Source organism: Labrus bergylta, chromosome 1 (assembly GCF_963930695.1).
Source record: "Labrus bergylta chromosome 1, fLabBer1.1, whole genome shotgun sequence".
Lineage (NCBI taxonomy): Eukaryota > Metazoa > Chordata > Actinopteri > Labriformes > Labridae > Labrus > Labrus bergylta.
This window is the reverse complement of record NC_089195.1, coordinates 2,209,784-2,228,434: the sequence shown is the minus strand read 5'-3', so window position 1 is coordinate 2,228,434 and position 18,651 is coordinate 2,209,784. Positions and strand designations below refer to the sequence as shown.

At 40.3% G+C, this 18,651-nt stretch overlaps 2 protein-coding genes across 4 annotated transcripts; both read right to left on the bottom strand.

Moving 5' to 3' along the window:
* Positions 1 to 373: 373 nt before the first annotated feature.
* Positions 374 to 18,349, bottom strand: LOC109998806 (nocturnin). Of its 3 annotated transcripts, none has more exons than XM_029281143.2 (7): positions 18,122 to 18,349; positions 13,626 to 13,898; positions 5,246 to 5,465; positions 3,131 to 3,249; positions 2,867 to 3,041; positions 1,453 to 1,784; positions 374 to 1,165 (listed from the first exon to the last, which is right to left on the bottom strand). In XM_029281143.2, exons 3-7 carry the CDS (start codon positions 5,256 to 5,258, stop codon positions 641 to 643), a joined length of 1,164 nt encoding a protein of 387 aa, XP_029136976.1. In that variant the 5' UTR covers positions 5,259 to 5,465; positions 13,626 to 13,898; positions 18,122 to 18,349; the 3' UTR covers positions 374 to 640. The 3 variants fall into 3 exon arrangements, with proteins under 3 accessions (XP_029136976.1, XP_020509354.1, XP_065817020.1); XM_020653698.3 differs by lacking the exon at positions 5,246 to 5,465 and having other exon boundaries at positions 13,626 to 13,698; positions 13,795 to 13,898; positions 18,122 to 18,348; XM_065960948.1 differs by lacking the exon at positions 5,246 to 5,465 and having other exon boundaries at positions 18,122 to 18,348.
* On the bottom strand, positions 13,908 to 18,112 carry ccdc175 (coiled-coil domain containing 175). Its single transcript, XM_020653688.3, has one exon. It carries the CDS (start codon positions 17,624 to 17,626, stop codon positions 15,416 to 15,418), a length of 2,211 nt encoding a protein of 736 aa, XP_020509344.2. The 5' UTR covers positions 17,627 to 18,112; the 3' UTR covers positions 13,908 to 15,415.
* Positions 18,350 to 18,651: the final 302 nt, after the last annotated feature.

Genomic DNA, 18,651 nt, shown 5'->3' with positions numbered 1-18,651 from the left:
TTGTACATTTACATGCTATATGTGTGGTTGTTTTTTTTTTTTTAAATGAAGACAAACCGGGGCGAGACACTTAACCCCAAGTTGCCTTCGTCTGCGGCATATAAGTGGGAATCAATTGGATAAGTTACTTCTGATGGTCACTTTACATCATGGTGTGATGAGGGAGGTAGTCAGGAGACTAAAAAACTGCTATACAAGCTCAAGTCCATTTCCCATTTTAAAAAAAAGCTTGTGTAAGCTAATTATGAGTAACGAGGACATTGTTTCTACATAGACCTACTGCAGTAAACACATGTTAATGCTGTTGAACCACGTACAAAATAAAACTCAAATCAAAGTGGATGCAGATAATACCTGAACCAATAAAACACTGTAGTGAATAGATTCTTTAATTCCAGCCAGGGAAAGGGGAGTTAGTAAATCTTAATAATAATATTCTGTAAAAAGCAGCAGTTGTAAAATATAAACATCACACATACAGCAACAACACTTTATTGTCAGTCATTGTGAAGTTTACTTGGCAGTGTGAAACCTCTGAGTCCTGTCTTCATCCTCTGCTGCACACCTTCACCATGATCCAGTCTGAACTCTCTCTACACCACCTCCTTCCCTCCCGACTTCCTAGTTCATCATTTCCTCCTCACTCGTTCTCTTTGAAGCTCAAGTCACACACCAGAGAGAGATGGTCAGAGGGATAGCTAAAGGACGGGAGCCTGTTTGGTCCAATCTGTTCCTCAGTGGGCATGTGCAACACTGCGTCCACCCTCAGAGAGTCCTGACTGTACCAGATGTAATCCAGAGTGCTGCAGCATTCCCCCGTGGGCCTGATCTTCCACGTCGTGTACTCCGGCTCAGTCAATCCGTCCTGGCTGAGTTTCTTATAGGCCGACTCCAAACCAAGAGGTGACCCGGCAAAACGTTGGTACACCTCCTCGGTTGGGATCGCATTGAAATCGCCACATATGAGCAGAGGAATGTATGTAGCACCGGGGTCACCCGTTAGCCCGGTGGGGTGTTTCTGGACCAGGTTCTGGAGGTTTCGTAAGAGGTCGGAGCCCTGCGCGCTGCGGAACCACTCCCAGCCTGAGCGAGCCTTCAGGTGAGTCACGGCCACACAAAGACATCTCCCTGTGCTCCGACAACGTAGCATGGTCACCACGGCAACCTGGAGGAAAAGATCAGCGTGTGAGGTGTCTGTGACAAAACTTTACATGGAGTTGGAAGTGTGGCTTTAAATGTATGTATATATATTTTTAAGATTTATTTTTGGGCTTTTTGGGCCTTTAATGGAGAGATAGGACAGTGGATAGAGCTGGAAATCAGAGAGAAAGAGAGTGGGGAATGACATGCGGGAAAGGAGCCACAGCTTGGATTTGACCCTGGGCCGCCATACATGGGGCGCGCACTAACCACTGCGCCACCAGCGCCCCGCTTTAAATGTATTTCACCCACCTGATTTGTTGGAATCCTCATGGCAGAAAGCCGCATGTTCATGCTGTCCAGGAATTCAAACCGCGACTGATCGTAGAAGAGCGCACAGCCGTCGGGCCCGTTGTTACCCTCCACACCCAGACACGGTGACCAGGGCTTAGGGCAAAAGTTGCTGCTGTAACCCAGGCCTGCCAGGATGGGCTGGAAGGTGTCATAGTAGTGGTCAACTTCCTGCAGACACAGGATATGAGGTCGGTAGGTGAGGATCTCCTCTAATATGAGGTACTTCCTGCGGGACCAGCTGATGGCCTCCATGGGACATTGGACAAAACTGTCGAGTCCCTCGCCGAGAGCTGAGGGAGGCAGACGAGAAAGAAGATCTGAATTAATAATAATACATTTTATTTATAAGCACCTTTCAAGACACACAAGAACAACAATCAACATTTAAAAAACAAGGATGGATAAAATCAGCATACCATGAAAGAAATGAAATGTAGGACAGTGTAATTACAGTTAAAATGTTAGAGTGAGCAGGTGATCTTGAACAGATGGGTTTTGAGTCTGGATTTGAAGATGGGGAGAGAGTCAATGTTGTGTATGTCAGGTGGCGTTTGGCAGGTAGCTAAACAATGATCATAGTTCATGTGAGCAGATATCTCCCTGCTACATCGAGACATGGTTGTGCTTACACAAAGATTTAAGATTTTCTCATTTCTACTTTCTTTTTTACATTTCCCATAACTTTAAATATTTAAAGTCTTAGTATTCCAGTTTTTGTTTGTGGAGTGAAAGGCTATTAACTGTTAAAGAACTGACTGTTAAAGATTCAGGAGCCATCGACCTAGGTGTCCAAACAACAGTGATGAATTATCCCCTTTTAAAACTGATTCTTGCTTCTATCACATCAAGCAGGGACAGAGCATCACTGGCTCTCTTTTGAGTATTGCTTCTAGCCACATGGCAAACGACAGGTCCACTTTATAGAATGATTTAAACTGAGACTTTGCTCTCCACCAACGTCAGAGGGAAATATCTGGGCTTTTCTCCCCTTCTTATATTAAACAGTTTTAACAGACAGGGTTTAGAGAAGCTGCCTTCTGTTACTGGAAACTGGATTGATGAAACCTGCAGAGTGAAACAAATGAATAAAGCTACAGGCCATAAAACCCACACTAAGGAGCTGAGGGGGGAATGCTGAGGTCATATTTATTACCCTGCCCTTTCACAATAAAATAAGTAGATTACAATGTGTGCAGCTTTAGTGTGCCTGAAAACAAAAACAAATAGATGACATATCTCTAAATTAGTGGAGCATGAAAACACGTTTAAAAGCCACTTGTTTCATCTCATGTCACTGCTCATCTGTAGTTCAAATAAATCATTAAACGAGATCTGACAGTACTTTGTCATGTAACATTAGATAGTTGTCTACCTTGGGCTAGTATGTTCCACTGCATCACCCTAATGGGGCTACTGGTGGAGCCGTCCCCATCACTGAGCTCGGTGAACTTTCTATGGAAGCGAGGTGGTCTGTCTCTTAGGGCCTCCTCACATTGTTGAAGCAGCTCTGCTGGATCGGGGGGGCATAAAGGGGAGCCCTTCTGCGCCTGCAAGGCATGACATGACACTTGTCAACAATGATGTGATCCCATGAGGACGGTTATTACTTTATCACAAAGAACACAACTGGAGTCACCTGGCAGAACACTGGATCCAGTTTGTCCTCCACCGGCTGGAGCGGGAGAGGTGACATGCTGCTGAGTGTTGGAGTCAGGTTGCTGTACAGCCTGGTGACCCCTCCACCCATTGGACACACTGATTGGAAGACAAAGATGATGAGGTGTGTGTTAAAGCCCCACTCAGATCAGAAATTTACTTAAAGTTATAACTTTATTTTGAGGATGTACATGGTCGACCATCTTTACTGCAAACTCATGGTGGTGTCTGCTACATATGCTGCAGATAGTACTCTGCTCTGGATAAACTATGTGAAAACATTATTTCTAAATACATCAAACCTTGTTGTTAAAATAATGTTAAAAAGGGTTTTCATCGGTTACATGTACTTATATACTGTATCTGGAATCAGCTGATAATCCCGCTGTTTCATGTTTGAGGCTCTAGAAAAATCAATTAAAATGATTTGAATCATGTTGAGGATCTCAAGTGTATTTAACTGAAAACAGCAGCCAGTGGTGCCAGAAAATGATTTAGATAATAGATAACAGATGTCGTACTGAACAAAATATAAAAGCTGCAAAAAGATGAGACAAAGAGTGAGAGGAGCTGAAGGGAGCAGCCAAGTCAGGACACACAGACATTTAATGAAGACAAACATTAAATCAACATTTACAAATGATTATTCTGTTTGATAACCAGACAGTCTTCTCATTAAAGCTGCACAACAGGTAGGCAACTTTGGATGTTAAAGTGCATGTTTGCAGATGTCACACACCAGGTCGATGATAGTAAGCACAGTCACGTTCACACGTGCGCCATCTGTCCTAGTTTGAGCCTCCATGAGGATCCAACATGCTGCCTGTTTGTTTGTGAGAACTTTGATCTGCAGTAGGTCAAACCCAAGTGGGTCAAATTCACTGGTCGCTTAGCCAAGAGACACTGAGCGTGTTAAACAAATGTAGGTGACATTAACAATAGTATGAAAATACTTGATTTCATTTTTTTTAATCTTGATCATTCAAATGTTTGGACCATTGGTTGGTCTTTAACTCGTCTATGTTTAAGCAGGGTTATTATAAAAACATTTATTTAGTAATTGTCCATGTTTGAATTTTCTATGGCAGAGATATTTCAACCCTTTCCAGGTGCATACATTTACGTAGTTTTTAGATGTCTATATTGACAATTTTCCAAAATGAACACAAGACAACGAGGGATTTGTTGAAGAGAAAAACACACTGGCCAAAAAAGTGAAAAAGCTCTTTCAATCGTTCATATTTTAACTACCCATAGGTAACCCTTTTACTACTGGGTAGATACAAAACAATTATACAAGGACATGAAGGTAGATTCATAATAATTATACAATAACGTTAATGTGTAATACAGTTTGCAACTTTACAACACTTTTCTCTCGATGTAGCCACTCTTCTCTGACATTGTAAGACCTAATCATGACAAACTGCTTCATGTGCATTCTCTCTGTTTGCACAAACCTGAGGCTGACCTCTTCTCTGTCAACACAATGTTGGTGAATAGCTTTTTTTCTGGGCATCTGTAGACCAGAAGGATTACAGGACTATAAAAGGAGAGCTCAGTTTGTGTTTGACCACAGATGTTTAAGATGTGACCACTGATGGATAACAGGATGGGACTAGCTTGTTAACCCTCTCGTCCACATATATAAAAATAGAGCTAAACATAAACAGAGTTTTATGTGGGTTCATGTTTATTTATATACCTGCTGGCCCCACAATCAGATCTATGGTGAATGGACAGCGCTTTTTCAGTTTTCTGACTACTCAAAGCACTTTTACACCGCAGGTCACACCTTCACACACTGATAGTAGAGGCTGCTATGCAGTGTCCATCAGTATAAAGTAATCCCAGTCACACACATTCAGACGTCGTTGCAGCTTGGAGATGAGTGGCTGCAGGAGCTGGGGATTGAACCCCCAACCTTCCGGTTGGTGGGCTGACCTACTCTACCACTGATCCACAGCCGCCCCCCTATATAGAAGCTCACTTTCACTGTGACTCTGCCTCCCTCTGTTCTTTATACACACAAAACCACACTATTATAACCACACAGTGAACTCATCTTGGGTGAAATAAAAAAATCTACTCTTACCCAAAGTCTCCATCACTGTCCACAGCTTTGTCCTCTTTGCACTTGACTATACGGTCTTTAACGCCTCCTTTCCTTTCAATGCTAGTCACTCTAACAGTTACAGTATGTTTCTGTCAGCTGGTTTATGCTTCCTGTTTCCACTGAAAAAGGAGGCGGTGAGAAATGTGTATTTCGTCTCTGTGTGAATGAAGAATTCTGACTCCCCACTCCTCACTGCTGCCTATAAAATCTCAGGGAGAGAGAGAGAGATAGGAGAGAGAGAGACGAGGAGGAGGAGATTAGGAAGTATGGACGTCATCAGGCCATATGGAGTATTACAGGTCATGTGCTGGAGAGCGAGTCACACACACGCACGCACGCACGCACGCACGCGCGCACACACACACACACACACACACACACACACACACACACACACACACACACACACACACAGGGCTGAGAATATAACTGATAGAGCACTATTGAATTACATTGTAATGAATGATCTGGAGAAATGTTAACTATTCAGCTTGATCATTTTTTTAATACCCATAAAAAACCCAACAACAACAACAACATAAATGTACAGAATGTGCGTGAGTGTGAGCGAGTGTGCATGCATATTTGGTAATTATAACTTCCTCAGATTTTGTGTTGTAACAGCACCAGAGACAACTTTGATCACTATTGACCGTCACTATTGTTGCATCAGTGAACAGTGTTATTTTCCATGTGGTATGCTTAGCTCTTACAAAACAAAATCAACTATAGTAAGTACATGACTAAAATCAAAACAACAGTGCTCACATGAATAGCTTCTGACTGGTTTATTGTTTGATCATGCTGCCTTTGCTCTACAGTTTATGTCTATCTATTTATTCTCTCCTTATTGTTTTCTCTGTTTTCTCACTTTTCTCTCTATCTTAATTGCTTTCCTTTCAAAAGCCTCCTGTGGATCGATGTTGAGAACTAGCATGCTTGCTAAAACACTTAAACAATGCATCTGGTTTGTCCAATGTATCTGTGATGTCCATGACAAATAAAGTCTATTATTATTATTATGTTTCTTTATTATGGTCACTGAGACAGTGAATGACAGTAATAAACAGCAGTTCTCAATCTGTGCTTTCAGATCTACTTAAGAGGCTCTTAGTATAAATGTGAGGTTTGAGACATGTTGATTTCTGGAAAACAGAATGAATCAGTTAAGAGATTCCAGGAAAAAAACAAAACTTTATGAAGACTGAAATGAAGGTCAAATTGTGAGCATGCTGTTGATACCTTTACTTTACATAATCAGGCCAAAAGCATTCCAATTTGTTCCAATTCCAATTAGTCTCAGCTGACCTTTGTGCTGAGGGCTAACTGGCACATGTTGTAACCCTAACCTGATAAACAGAAGTCTATTTACACTGTAACTGTGAGCATGTTAGCACACTCAGGTTCCCTCAGCCTCACAGAGCTGATAGCCTGTTAAAGACTTGAAAACATTTAAAGACTAAGTTATAGAATCATTTATTGTCTCATAAAACAGCAGAGACAATGTTTTAAAAAAGGATTTAGCTTTTTTTTCCATTAATAAAATGTCATTTGTATTTGCTTCTCAGAGAGAACTAAAGGAATCAAAATAATAAATATGATTCATAAATGTTGTTCATCATCACTTTGGAGGGTTATGTGTGAAGCGCAGTCTGACTTCAGGGGAGTGTCAGTGAACAAGCACAGATAGACGATATAATAAAGAGTATGGTCTAGACCTGCTCTGTTTGTTAAGTGTTGTGTGATAACTTTTGTTCTGATTTACAGATTTACATTTTTAAATAAAGATTTAATGATTCATAGATTAGAGTCTTTATGAGACCAGCAGAAGGTATTAAAAACACATCAGGCGTTCTACAAGTATGCCAACTTAAAATGTAAAAAGAAAACAAATCAGCATTGTGCAGAGAGCTCAGTGAAACATCTACCTGTTCAACCTTGTGAATAGAAACAAAGTCCTGCTCTTGTATGAAGTACTATGTGAGCAGAATCTGTTTCATGAGTAACACAAAGCCATGTCATTCCTCTTGATCTGAGTCCCTTAATCCCACAGATTGGAGTCAAGACACAAACATTTTCATGTTCCACTTGTGTTGCTTTGACGTCAGCACAGTGCTGCCTCTGTGACTTTGATGACTCATATCTGTGGACTGGAGATGGAGCATTGTCTCTACACATTACTACAGGTCACGACACATCATGACGAGGCACAGCGTGATACGGAAGTTCATGATTTTCCACAGAATGAAGCTTTTTCTTTACAGTAGCAGAAAAGAAAAAAAACATCGGTCACTGGCACTCGAGCAAATGATTGCAAAGAAGGTGAATAAGCGGTTGTTGATAATACAACAGTGCGTGCAGCCGTGAACCTGTGTGTCCTTGTGAGTGCATGTGTGTTCATCAAGCCTTTAAGGCAGTGTGAATCACTTCCTGTAAACAGACAGAACAATTGAGTGTAGTGGGGTTGATGAGGTCCATGAAATGAGAAAAGAGAAGGATGTGTCTATGTATGTAATGAGGCAGCAGCCTTCAATGTAGAAATGTCAGTGTGCCAATAAAAGATACAGAAACATGTTTCTGTGGGTGAGAGAGAGAGTGAGTGAGTGGGTGGGCGGGTGGGTGAGTGAGTGTGCGAGCGAGCGGGTGTCACTGTATTTTTTATTGGCATACTGACATTTCTACATTGAAGGGCAACTGTCTCTTCACATATATGGGTCGGTTTGTGTATGTGACGCTTAAATTAGTGATAGTTGTATTGATGATCTCAAAGTTCCACTACTGTATATACACAAAACATGTTTTCCTCTTATTAAATAAACGATTGGCAGATGTTTCAATGAGGGAGCTACAGTATTCAACAGGTCATATATGTGAAAAACATTTAAAGACATAAATAAATCTGTAAATTTCTTATTATGCAGTTATCAAAATAATGTATTCAGATGTTGCATGATAACACTTTTTAAAGATTAATTTTTGGGCTTTTTGTGCCTTTATTGAAGAGATAGGAAAGTGGATAGAGCTGGAAATCAGGGAGAGAGAGAGAGAGAGTGGACTGACATGTGGGAAAGGAGCCACAGGTTTCACTCGAACCTGGGCCGCCCACTTGGAGGACTACATCCTCCACACATGGGACACACACTCTACCCACTGCGCCACATGATAATACATTTTTAATCTTAATTTAAAACGTGTAAAGCTGTGTATGGTTTATGGGTCTGCAGAATTTAAAGTTGACACAATGCATCAGACCAAAGCTGCTGCAGGCTTAAAGGCTTTTTTAATGCAGAAAATAATAATAGTCCCTTATTTTCCAAATGTCCTCCTTTTGGATTCTTGAGAGGAAGTAGATGGTTCAGCTTTGCTGACATTATGGCCGATGAAAACACAATGCCTAAGGACTTGGTTATTGGAATCAAACTAACTCAAACAGCTACCGATACGATACAAAAAGTTTGGAAACGTTATTTCGGTCACTTAATTCGCCCCTTTAATAATACTAATTGGTGTTGTATTTTATATTGTTGGAAAGCCTGATTAGTCACCTTTACAATGAGGTATAACTTGTAAGGAACGTGCATTCATGGAATGTGCAACACAGCTAAACATGTGAGTAGCACTCTAAATTTTTTTTGCCAAAATCCCCTGAAATCTTCTCCTGTTGGTATTCATTTTGAGCTTCAAGTGCTGTCAGGTGTGTGCCAGTTACAGGTGTATGACTGACACCTGATTGGCACCTGACTGACAGCACTTGTGGGATCATCTTGGGCGTGCTGTTCAAACCAGAGTGACCAACACAACCACGCTGGTTGACCTTCAACAACTCCTGGTTGAGGAGTGAGATGTCCCCCCACAGCAGAATGTGACCAGACTGGTGACCAACATGAGGAGGAGGAGCCAGACTAGTGACCAGCAGCCAAGCTGTTATGGCTGTGTATGGCTATTCCACACGTTACTGAGGTCCCTGACAGTGTCAAATGTATAAAGTGTAAAAAACGTATTACTGTGGGAGAGTTCAATCATCCATTCCACCAAGAAACTCAAAACAAGAGTAAATACCAACAGAAGAACATTGAAGGGGATTTTGGCACATTTTTGGGGCGCTACCCACACGTTTAGCTGTGTTGCTCATTCTATGAATGCACGATCCTTAAAAGTTAAACCTCGTTGTAAAGATTACTAATCAGGCTTTCCAACAATATAAAATACGGGAAATAATTGACCAACATAATGTTTCCAAACTTTTTTTGAGGAGTGTCTTATGACCTATTTTGGATTGAGACATCAGGCTTCATTTGACTAACTGTTGAAATAGTATTCTAATTACAGCCATGCTAGCAGCCTCCTGGAGCTACACTTATCCATGCTTTGAACTAAATGCTAATGTCTTAATGCTAATACACGCAAACCCAAAATGCTACCTAGCTGCAACTAGGCAGGTAGAAAGTTTAAAGGGATAGTTCAGGTTGTATGAGGTACTTTTTAAAAGAAGATAGTAGTCAGCATGGCCCGTTTGTAAAAGAAGGTACAAACATTGAACTGTTGTCATTAAAAAAAGTCTAGCATGTAAATAAACATTTCAGTCAAAGCATGTACTATATTTTGGTTTATATTTTTACCACTTAATCTTGAAGTAAACAGCTCTTTGAATGTTTGTTTTGACTGCACAATGGCCTTGCATTCTCATGCATACAGCACACAGTATCAAATCAGATGTTCTGCTCAGTAGTTATTTAAAAAGGCAACACAAAACAATTACACTATGTTATCATAAATAGGATTTCAAGCTGACATACAGCATTATACATTGCACAGCATGTGTTGGAAGAATATAAGTCGTACCTAGTGCCAAAAGAAAAGGCTGTATTTTGTCTACTTGTGGCTCCTCAACATTGGAAAATATCTTAGTAACTTTGGATGGTTTCAACATGGACCATGCTGGCTGTTACTACTGTACATAATAGTACATCAACTATTGATAAGTACCTCATACACCAGTTGAAGAAACCAGAACTATCCATTCATGTCAAAAATGTAGTTTAGTGTGCTAGCATTTCCTGTTTAGCAATAACCATGAATATAGGTTCAAGGGAGACTGTTGGAATTTTCAATATTTTAAAATATCTCTTCATAAACTTAAGTATTAAGCCAAATAGAACTCTTAAGGGTTCACCAACACAGCTGTGATTCAACATGTACCATGCTGCTAGCATGCCTATTGATAAATAGTGCACTTGCACTAACATATGTGCAAATGTACATGTGAGCATGCAAGTGTAGGTATCATGTGTGTTAGCTTGTTGTATAGCTACATAACTCTGTAGGTGAGCTGAGTGTAACATAAAGAGGCAACACAAGAGTTGCATCACAGTCTGCATTTTTAGCTGTTGACCCGAGGTTCCATCTTATCCATGGCTCTGCATGTTTGCTTTCAAGAAGAAACTTAAAGTGACAGTTTACTAACCCTGTAGCTAGCTCTAGCTGTCATTTGCATAACTCGCTGTTTTTTTATACGTGTAGATAACATCAAAGTTTTAATAAGATATTTTCAAAAGTGTTTTATTGCCATGAGCTTATCAAGAATATAGGCTACTTATTACTAACAACAGTCCTTCTCTGAATTGGACATCCCACCTTGAATGACTCTGCTGCCTCACCTTCAGTTTTCAGTCTGGTCATGAACAATCAGTAAGAACAGTACTTTCCGTTCCTAACCATTTGTCAACACATCCCCTTTTCTCAGCAAGATAAAAATGAGCTGAGCCTTAAAGTGTGAAGTTCTGAGTATGACAAATAGGCTGTAAATATTACTGAATGAAGCCTGTGTGACGTCACCCATCTGTTCCTGCAGGGGGCTTTGAAGTCCCATCGATGGCGGTCTCCATGCTGGATATTCTGTCTCAGTCTAACTTTCAGTCAACCTAACGACAGGCTGAGAGCTGGAGGTGAGGCGGGTTTTAAACCTCCTGACAAACCGTTACATTGCGCCCCAATTTTATGTTTAATTTATTTATATTTTTGTTTGTTTTCTAGCTACTCCCTACTAAATTCCACAATTTACTGCATTAAGCTGCCAGGAACGCATTTCACACCTTTCTAACACACTATCTGAACATAAAAATCATTGCTTGACTCTTATCTCATTTAAATGTATTGTCTGTATTGTCGCTCTGTATCTTTGCTTATGTTTTTCTATTTTGTATCTATTTTTATTTTTTGTCTTTGTTTGTTCTCGCTTTAGTTGTCATGTCTGTCATTTCTATATAGTCTTGTTTCTTGGTGATATACTTTATCACCAATAAAGAAATTAATTAAATTTAAAAAAACATTGCACCTGTCAATCAGGTCAGCTACACATAAAATCAAAATAGACGAGTTATTGGAAAATGCACCGCCAAGGAGGGCCTTCTTTTATTTACCTAGGCTGCTTGAGTGTTGGAACAGCAGATATACAACCGACCAAATCCCTGGCTGATGTAAATGCTGTCATGGCCTCCTTTCAACCAAAGAAGCTAATGTTGGTTAAAGATTTGTCCTGTTTGTTTGTAGCCTTGTGTCAAAAGCTTCACTGGAGCTTCACTGTCACTACATAACAGAATGTAGAAAGGAAATGCACTGAACAACTTATTCTCGGGCTTACTGTGCACATTTAGCCTGTTGCTTCTTCATTTTGACTGAACTCGTTCTGCTCTGAGACTTGGCATGTTTTTGTTCAGGTGATCTGTCCTCTCATGGTAAAAGGGTTCTTGGCTAAAAGCTGCCAGCAAGCTGCTTCTCTGTGGAGTGCTCCTGCCCAACACAACTCAAATGCTTCATTCTTCTAATTCAATTTTCAGAGCAGTCAACGACAGTCACATCATGTGTTGCTGAAATCTGTACCAACATTATCACTCTGCTCAAACCTGTTCAAATGAAAACCAATAAGAGCACTATGTGATTAAGACCTATGGTAGCTTAAAGTGAGCGCTGGAAATGACAGATCCCCCCCCCCCGTCTGAACACAGAAATACACCCTTTATGAGGATATTATAAAACAAATGGAAGAACAAAGTCAGAGGTAAACTTCAGGGGTAACCTCTTACAGTGGTTCATTACCATGGTAACTTACACTTCACATGTGACCTGTCCTGGAGCAGAACCCTGTACTACAACATAACCTTCTTACTGCAGGCCTCAGGTATCTCTGAATAAGATAAGATAATCCTTTATTTATCCCACAATGGGGAAATTTACAAAAGCATGTTTGGAGACATGACACTTTGGTTATCCTGCATGATATTCATAGTGCTTTTTACTGAAAACATCCTTTAACAGAGACACAAAAAGCACTACAGCTGGTACTTGTTGAACTCCTTAAATATAAATTAACTTCTACTTACTGCATTGAATTTATTTTCTCTATATTTCACAGGGTTGCAGCTGCAGTAACACATGTAAGTAAGTCATCAGATGAAATTACAGTCCATTGGTTGCCAACTTATGCTGGATAAGTGATAGTATGATCTTTAATTTAATAATTACTCAGTCGGTGATTTGTTGCCCCTGTTCAGTCTTGCATTTAGCCCCTCCAGTTCTGTTGATTTTAGCTTGATTCTCACTTTATGTATTGTTTTCTCATGTTTGCACTAAGTCTTACCCTTTTTTGAATATGCTACTCAACCTGTTTAGGTTTGAATACGACATGTTAGTGCACTCGTTTAATCCAAAGGGTAATTTAATTTTAAAAAACAATGGATTATATAATGCTACTCAACAGCATTTCACAGAGCCTTCCTGTCAACACACTATTTAGTGTAGGCTTTTGTTTATTACAGTTGTTTTGGTACCATGTCTGGGATCATTTATGACTGCTTAATAAGGATTCTTAAATGTAAAACTAGTGGAGTCTCTTCTCTAAAGGAACTGTGTTAGAACTCACATGCACCAGTTCAGTAGGTCAGGCTAACATTCAGAAACTTAAATGTTTGTAGTATTTTGACAATAAGACATAGGACGGTATTAATCATTAACTAAACTTTTTTATCTCAACTCGTGCAAAATACACAACAGCACAAAATTGAAAGATGTTTTTCGACTTAACAACAACTCATGTCCTTCAGCTGAAGATAAAAAGCTGCGTAAACAGCTGAGTGTGCAGAGAAACAGCTCTGTTTGTGGAACAAATCTTGACTTCTACATGTATTTCTTCACTGACATATAACTTCAGACACAGACAGAAGAGAAAATACCTCAAATAATCTCAATCACTTTCAAGACAAATCTACATCCAAACAAGTTGTGTGATCATCAAAGTCTCACTGCTGGGTCACATGGCACAAAGAGTTCTTTGTGATTGTGTAATGTTTATCTGAAGACTTACCTTCTCTACTGGAATAAGCTGATTTCTGTTCCACTCCTCTTGTGCAGCTGCTGCTTTGTTTTCAGCTCAGGTTCTTAAAGGTGTGACACAGATTGAGAGAATGTTATGTTGTGTGCATGTGTCGGCGTGTTGTTGTTGTTGTCCACAGGATAGGAAGTGGCTGCCTGACCCTCTCACTGCAGGGTATGCTACAGGGCAAGGTCACAGTGGAAAGACGCCTGATCCCTTCTGCCCCCTGCTGGTAGGAGCTGAGTCTCACTTCATGCAGGGAGTCTAAGAGAAAGAAAAGTTGATGAAAAGCTGAAAAGCTGAAAAGTTATTCTGGGATGATTTAAAATAACACTCTGTAAAAATGTTACATGTTATCTTTAATCATTAATTGAATCATTTACTATTTGTATTTACAACAATAGACATTAACTAAAGCAGAGTAAACTTTGGAATAAAAGAACAACCTCTTTTCATAGTAAAGTTTTTCACTTCATGTTCAAAGGTTTTAAGAAAAATATGAAGTTAATGTTGATGATTTGTTTTTAAAGTCGTGGCATGAACAAAAATCTGCAAAAGTCATTGCATCATGTTTATAAAAATAAGTTTCACATACATGATACTAACTACTATTACGTTAACCTCTAGCAGCAGCAAAGGTTTCATTTCAACCAGACGTTTTGAACCAATCAGTTCACACTGAGAGCTTGGTGGTCTCAGTGATATAAAACAAATAAAAACATCTGTTGAAAATGAAGCTCCTGTGATATATTTTATGATTATTGACTTGAATCTAAATGTTTTGGTTGTTATTGTTATTTACCTCGTGGTGTTGAACTTCACTGCATAATCAAAAAGATTTTCTAGAATCTTATAGCATCATTACCCATTTTTAAAATGTATCTCATATTTTTGCTAGTGGTGAAAAGAAATACACATTATTATGTTTTCAATAACAAACGTATTATAACCATAGAAATGACAAAATACCACTACTTTCCCCGTCTTCCTTTATTTACAAGGGAATAGGATGCACCAACACACTGCACACTACACTTTGAGATTTCAAAGCAGAGACGTTTTATTTCATCTTTCTAGAGTAGTACAAAAAAAGTACAAAATGTGAGCCATTCACTCAACCATGCCAACATACACGATGCCACGACTCTGACGCCGAAGCAGCTTACCCTCATTTATTTGATTTATTACATCTATGCCTTTCAGACTTTAATGTCAAACTATATTAGTAAAAAAACTGACTGTTAATAAAAAATAGTGATGCTACAGTCAAAAGCAAAGTATGATTTATATTCCACTTAAACTAACCATTTTAAATCATGAAACAATATAGATTGAAATGGACTAAGATCTAATGAAATTAAACTCAGGTAATGCTACTTTCACAGTGGATATTTCTATATTTTCTTTTTTTGCACAAAAGCACAGATGGAATTCAAAAAATTAACAGCAGCTCTACAGTTCAAACAACAAAGGCAGTGCAAGAATAACTTCAATGATGTGGTTATGACCAGTTTCTTTACTAAAGACGGGTACTGTAACAGTATCTATATTACACTGTAACATCTATGCACTGGCTGAGAAGACGATCAAATGAGTGAATATGTCCCACTTTGGATGATTGCTTTTTTTCTGCATATATATTTTCATATACTTGAGCTTGAATTAAAATAAACCCAACAGACACAACTTCATAGTATCGCCTCATACTTTATTCAAAAATGCACCACAATAGACACTACAGGCCGGCAGTCTTTTGAGCCAACCAGAAACAGCGACACGTCTCAGATCTGCTGCTCTACAGTCGCTTTATCTCCCAGTCGTTTGCTAAAGTTTAACATCTGTTGGTGCAGCAGTGTACTGACAGTCCCTAACTGTTGTCTTCTGCTCTTAAGATGGTCCAACATGGCAGCCAGTGACATACAAAGACCCCTATTACTGCGCTGAAAGTCCTGAGTTGCCAATAAATCCTCTCTCCATGCGTCCTGTAAACTCTCAAACAGGGACGACATCTTCTGCTTGTACTGCTGGACCTCCTGCCAGTACCGCTCTTTGTCCCCCCTGGCTCTGGTAACATCCCCTGTCATCTGTCTGATACGGAGATGCAGCCTGCTGTTCTCCATGCTGACCTGCTCCAGTTTCACTCTATTATCATAGATGCTCACCTCTACTGCTCTCAACTCTGAGGCCTGTTTGTCGAGCACATCCATGTGACTCACATGCAGCTCCCCCAGCTCAGCCTTCATTTCCACTTTTGGCTGAAGGAGGGATCCGGTTTTCTCCTTCATCCCCTCAATCGACAGCTCAAGATAGTTTTTATTTCTACAAAGCTCGGAGGTCAACAACTTCAGCTTCTGGTGTCTCGACTTCTCTTCACCCCAACTTTCCTCCACCTCCTTCAGCTCCCCCTCTTTCTCTTCCATCTCCCTCTGCTTCTCCATGTTGCTGCTCATGATGATCTCAGTCTCTGCAATGCACTGCTCTATGTCCTGATGGAGTTTGGTCTCTTTCTGTTGGTACTCCACCTCACAGTGGTCCGTATAGCTAATCATCAAGTTTTCATCCACGCTCTTGGGCTGTCGCTGGTGAAGTACAGCCTTCTCTTGTTGAAGCTCCTCATATCTCTTCCTGGTGCTACTGATGTAATTTGCCATTTTCTGCATGTGCTCTTCCTGCTTCCTTTTTGACTCCTCCAATAGTTTTTTCAGCCTCCTCTTATCCTCCTCAAAGTGGCCAATGTTCTTCTTCTCTGTATCCACATTACCACAAATCTCTTCCTGATTCCTCTTGAACACGCGCTTATTGATCGTGCAGTCATCCGAGAGCTCTCTGATCTGCTTGTCCATCTCGTTTATCTCTTTGCTGTGTTTGACAATGGAGGCGATGCGCTCCTCCATCTGCAGCTTGGATCGCTCCAGCTCCTGTGAGGCGTGGAAATATTCTGTCCTGACTTCATTCTCTTTATCCTGCTGGCACTTGAAGATCTCATAGATTTGTGCAAGTGAGTCCTGACAGAGTAATCTCGATGTGTGACCCTCGTCTATTTTACCTTCAACTATGGCGATTTCCTCTTTAAGCTGTTGGATTGCAACGCTGAATTCTTCCTTTAACTCGCTTAATTTTTTCTTCAGTGTTTCTCTTTCCTGTTTTAAGTCTTTATGTTTTTGGGTCTCCCCCTCCAGCTGTTTCTTGTACTGGCACTGAGAGTCAGTCAATCTTCTTAAACTGCTCTCCAGCTTTGCCACTCCAACTGTGAGCTCACCCAAATGTGCATTACTTTCCATGTTCTTATCATTAACTCTGTCTAACTCCCCCCTGCACGTACTGACTGTTTGCTTCTGCTGCGTTATTTGCTCTTCAGTCTGGTTCTCTTCTTTTGACAGGCTGTCTTTCTTGATGGAAAAAGCCTCTCTCTCCAGCATCATATTTTGCTGCACTGTTTCTCCGTCCTGTTTCACTGCAGCTATGGAGGACCTGAGCTCCTCTATATGCTCTAATGTCTGATCCAGCTTATTCTGCAAGCGATACTTTAGGGTGATTTGATTGTTAAGAGCCGCTATGATCTCTTCATGTTCAGCCTTCACCTTCTCTCGCTCTGGGTACAGGCCTTCATTTTGGCTCAAAAGGGCTTCTTGTCTCTTCACGGTTCTGTCTTGTAGCTGGATAACTTTGTGGAGGTCTTGGTGCAGCTGCTTTATCTCATCTGCATTGGATGCGCGGGCTGCTGCCACGTCAGCCATGATTTCCTGACTTATTCTTTCACTCCTGTTGTTAATTTGGTGTCTAAGCTTACTGTTTTCTATAGTTTCCACCTCTAAATGCTCATGGGTAGCACTCCGTTCCCCCTCCAGCTCAGTGATAGCTGCAGTTATCTCAGTCAGGTGGAGGCTGGCTTCACTTGAAAAAGAAACCTCTTTTAGCTGCTTGTCCAGCTCCTTTAGATGCTCCAAAGCAACCATGACGGCCGGGAAGTCGGGGACCAGACATGAAGCCATTTCGAGTCGGTGTTTCGTTTCCGGTTAGTGGTCGAAGATGTGTCAGCAGTTTAAAGTTTTCTACCCCCGAAAACCGTAGACTGTAAATATTACGCGGATAACTTGTGAGCAGGGTTGCCATGGGAACAGCTGACCAACCACAGAAGAAGACAGCATGCTACGGAAAGTCCGCAAGGCCATGATAGTAGCAGTGGCTAAAAATACACTAACCAGTAGATGATACAAATAGCTAGGCTACTTGATAACATTAAGGTAACCTATTAAAATAAAATAACCCAAAGTTTTGTGAGCTAAATATTGAAATAAGAGTCGGGTGACCTTGGAAGCATGAAATTACTTGTGGTAGTTTGAGAATGTTATAACTTGTGTCTCGTAATTACAGCATCGTAGCAAACTTAGTTAGCTCACTAAAAGCGCTTTTAAATATGTCCCAACTCAAAAACATAGGCACACTCGAGCAAACATTCATCGATACTTAAGCTGAGTTTCACGCACCTGGTGTTTGAAGCTCTAGCACCATGAGCCGCAGTAGCCTGTCAGGCGAGCCCTGGGTTGCCAGTTTTGAAGGTTTCACGTAAAAGAAAATTAAGGCCGATAGTTTATCTTTACTTCAGCAAACGGCAGAGTCTAATTTTCTGAAGACAATGCAATTAGCTTCAGTACTTCTGAGATAATTTACCGTATGCCTATTTAATTGGACAGAAGGTTCTTCCCACAACAGGACCTGGCAACCCCATCCGGTCGAAGTCTTTGCCACAATCACACTTTTTTCATTTTAATTTCTTACATTCTTATAATTTAAATCCTTTTTTTTATTATTTACAAAGTCAACTCAAATGTTATCAAGGACTAACATTGTCTTCTAATCTGTTGTTGTAGCCTACTTAAATGTTGTCCATCATGTATTAAATGTTGTTATTGTGAAGCCAAAAACAATCTTCCACATTGTAAACAAATAAAATAATATTCTAGCCGACTGCGAGGCTCCTTGGTTAAGCTCCTTAACGTTTTTTCTCAGATGTTTA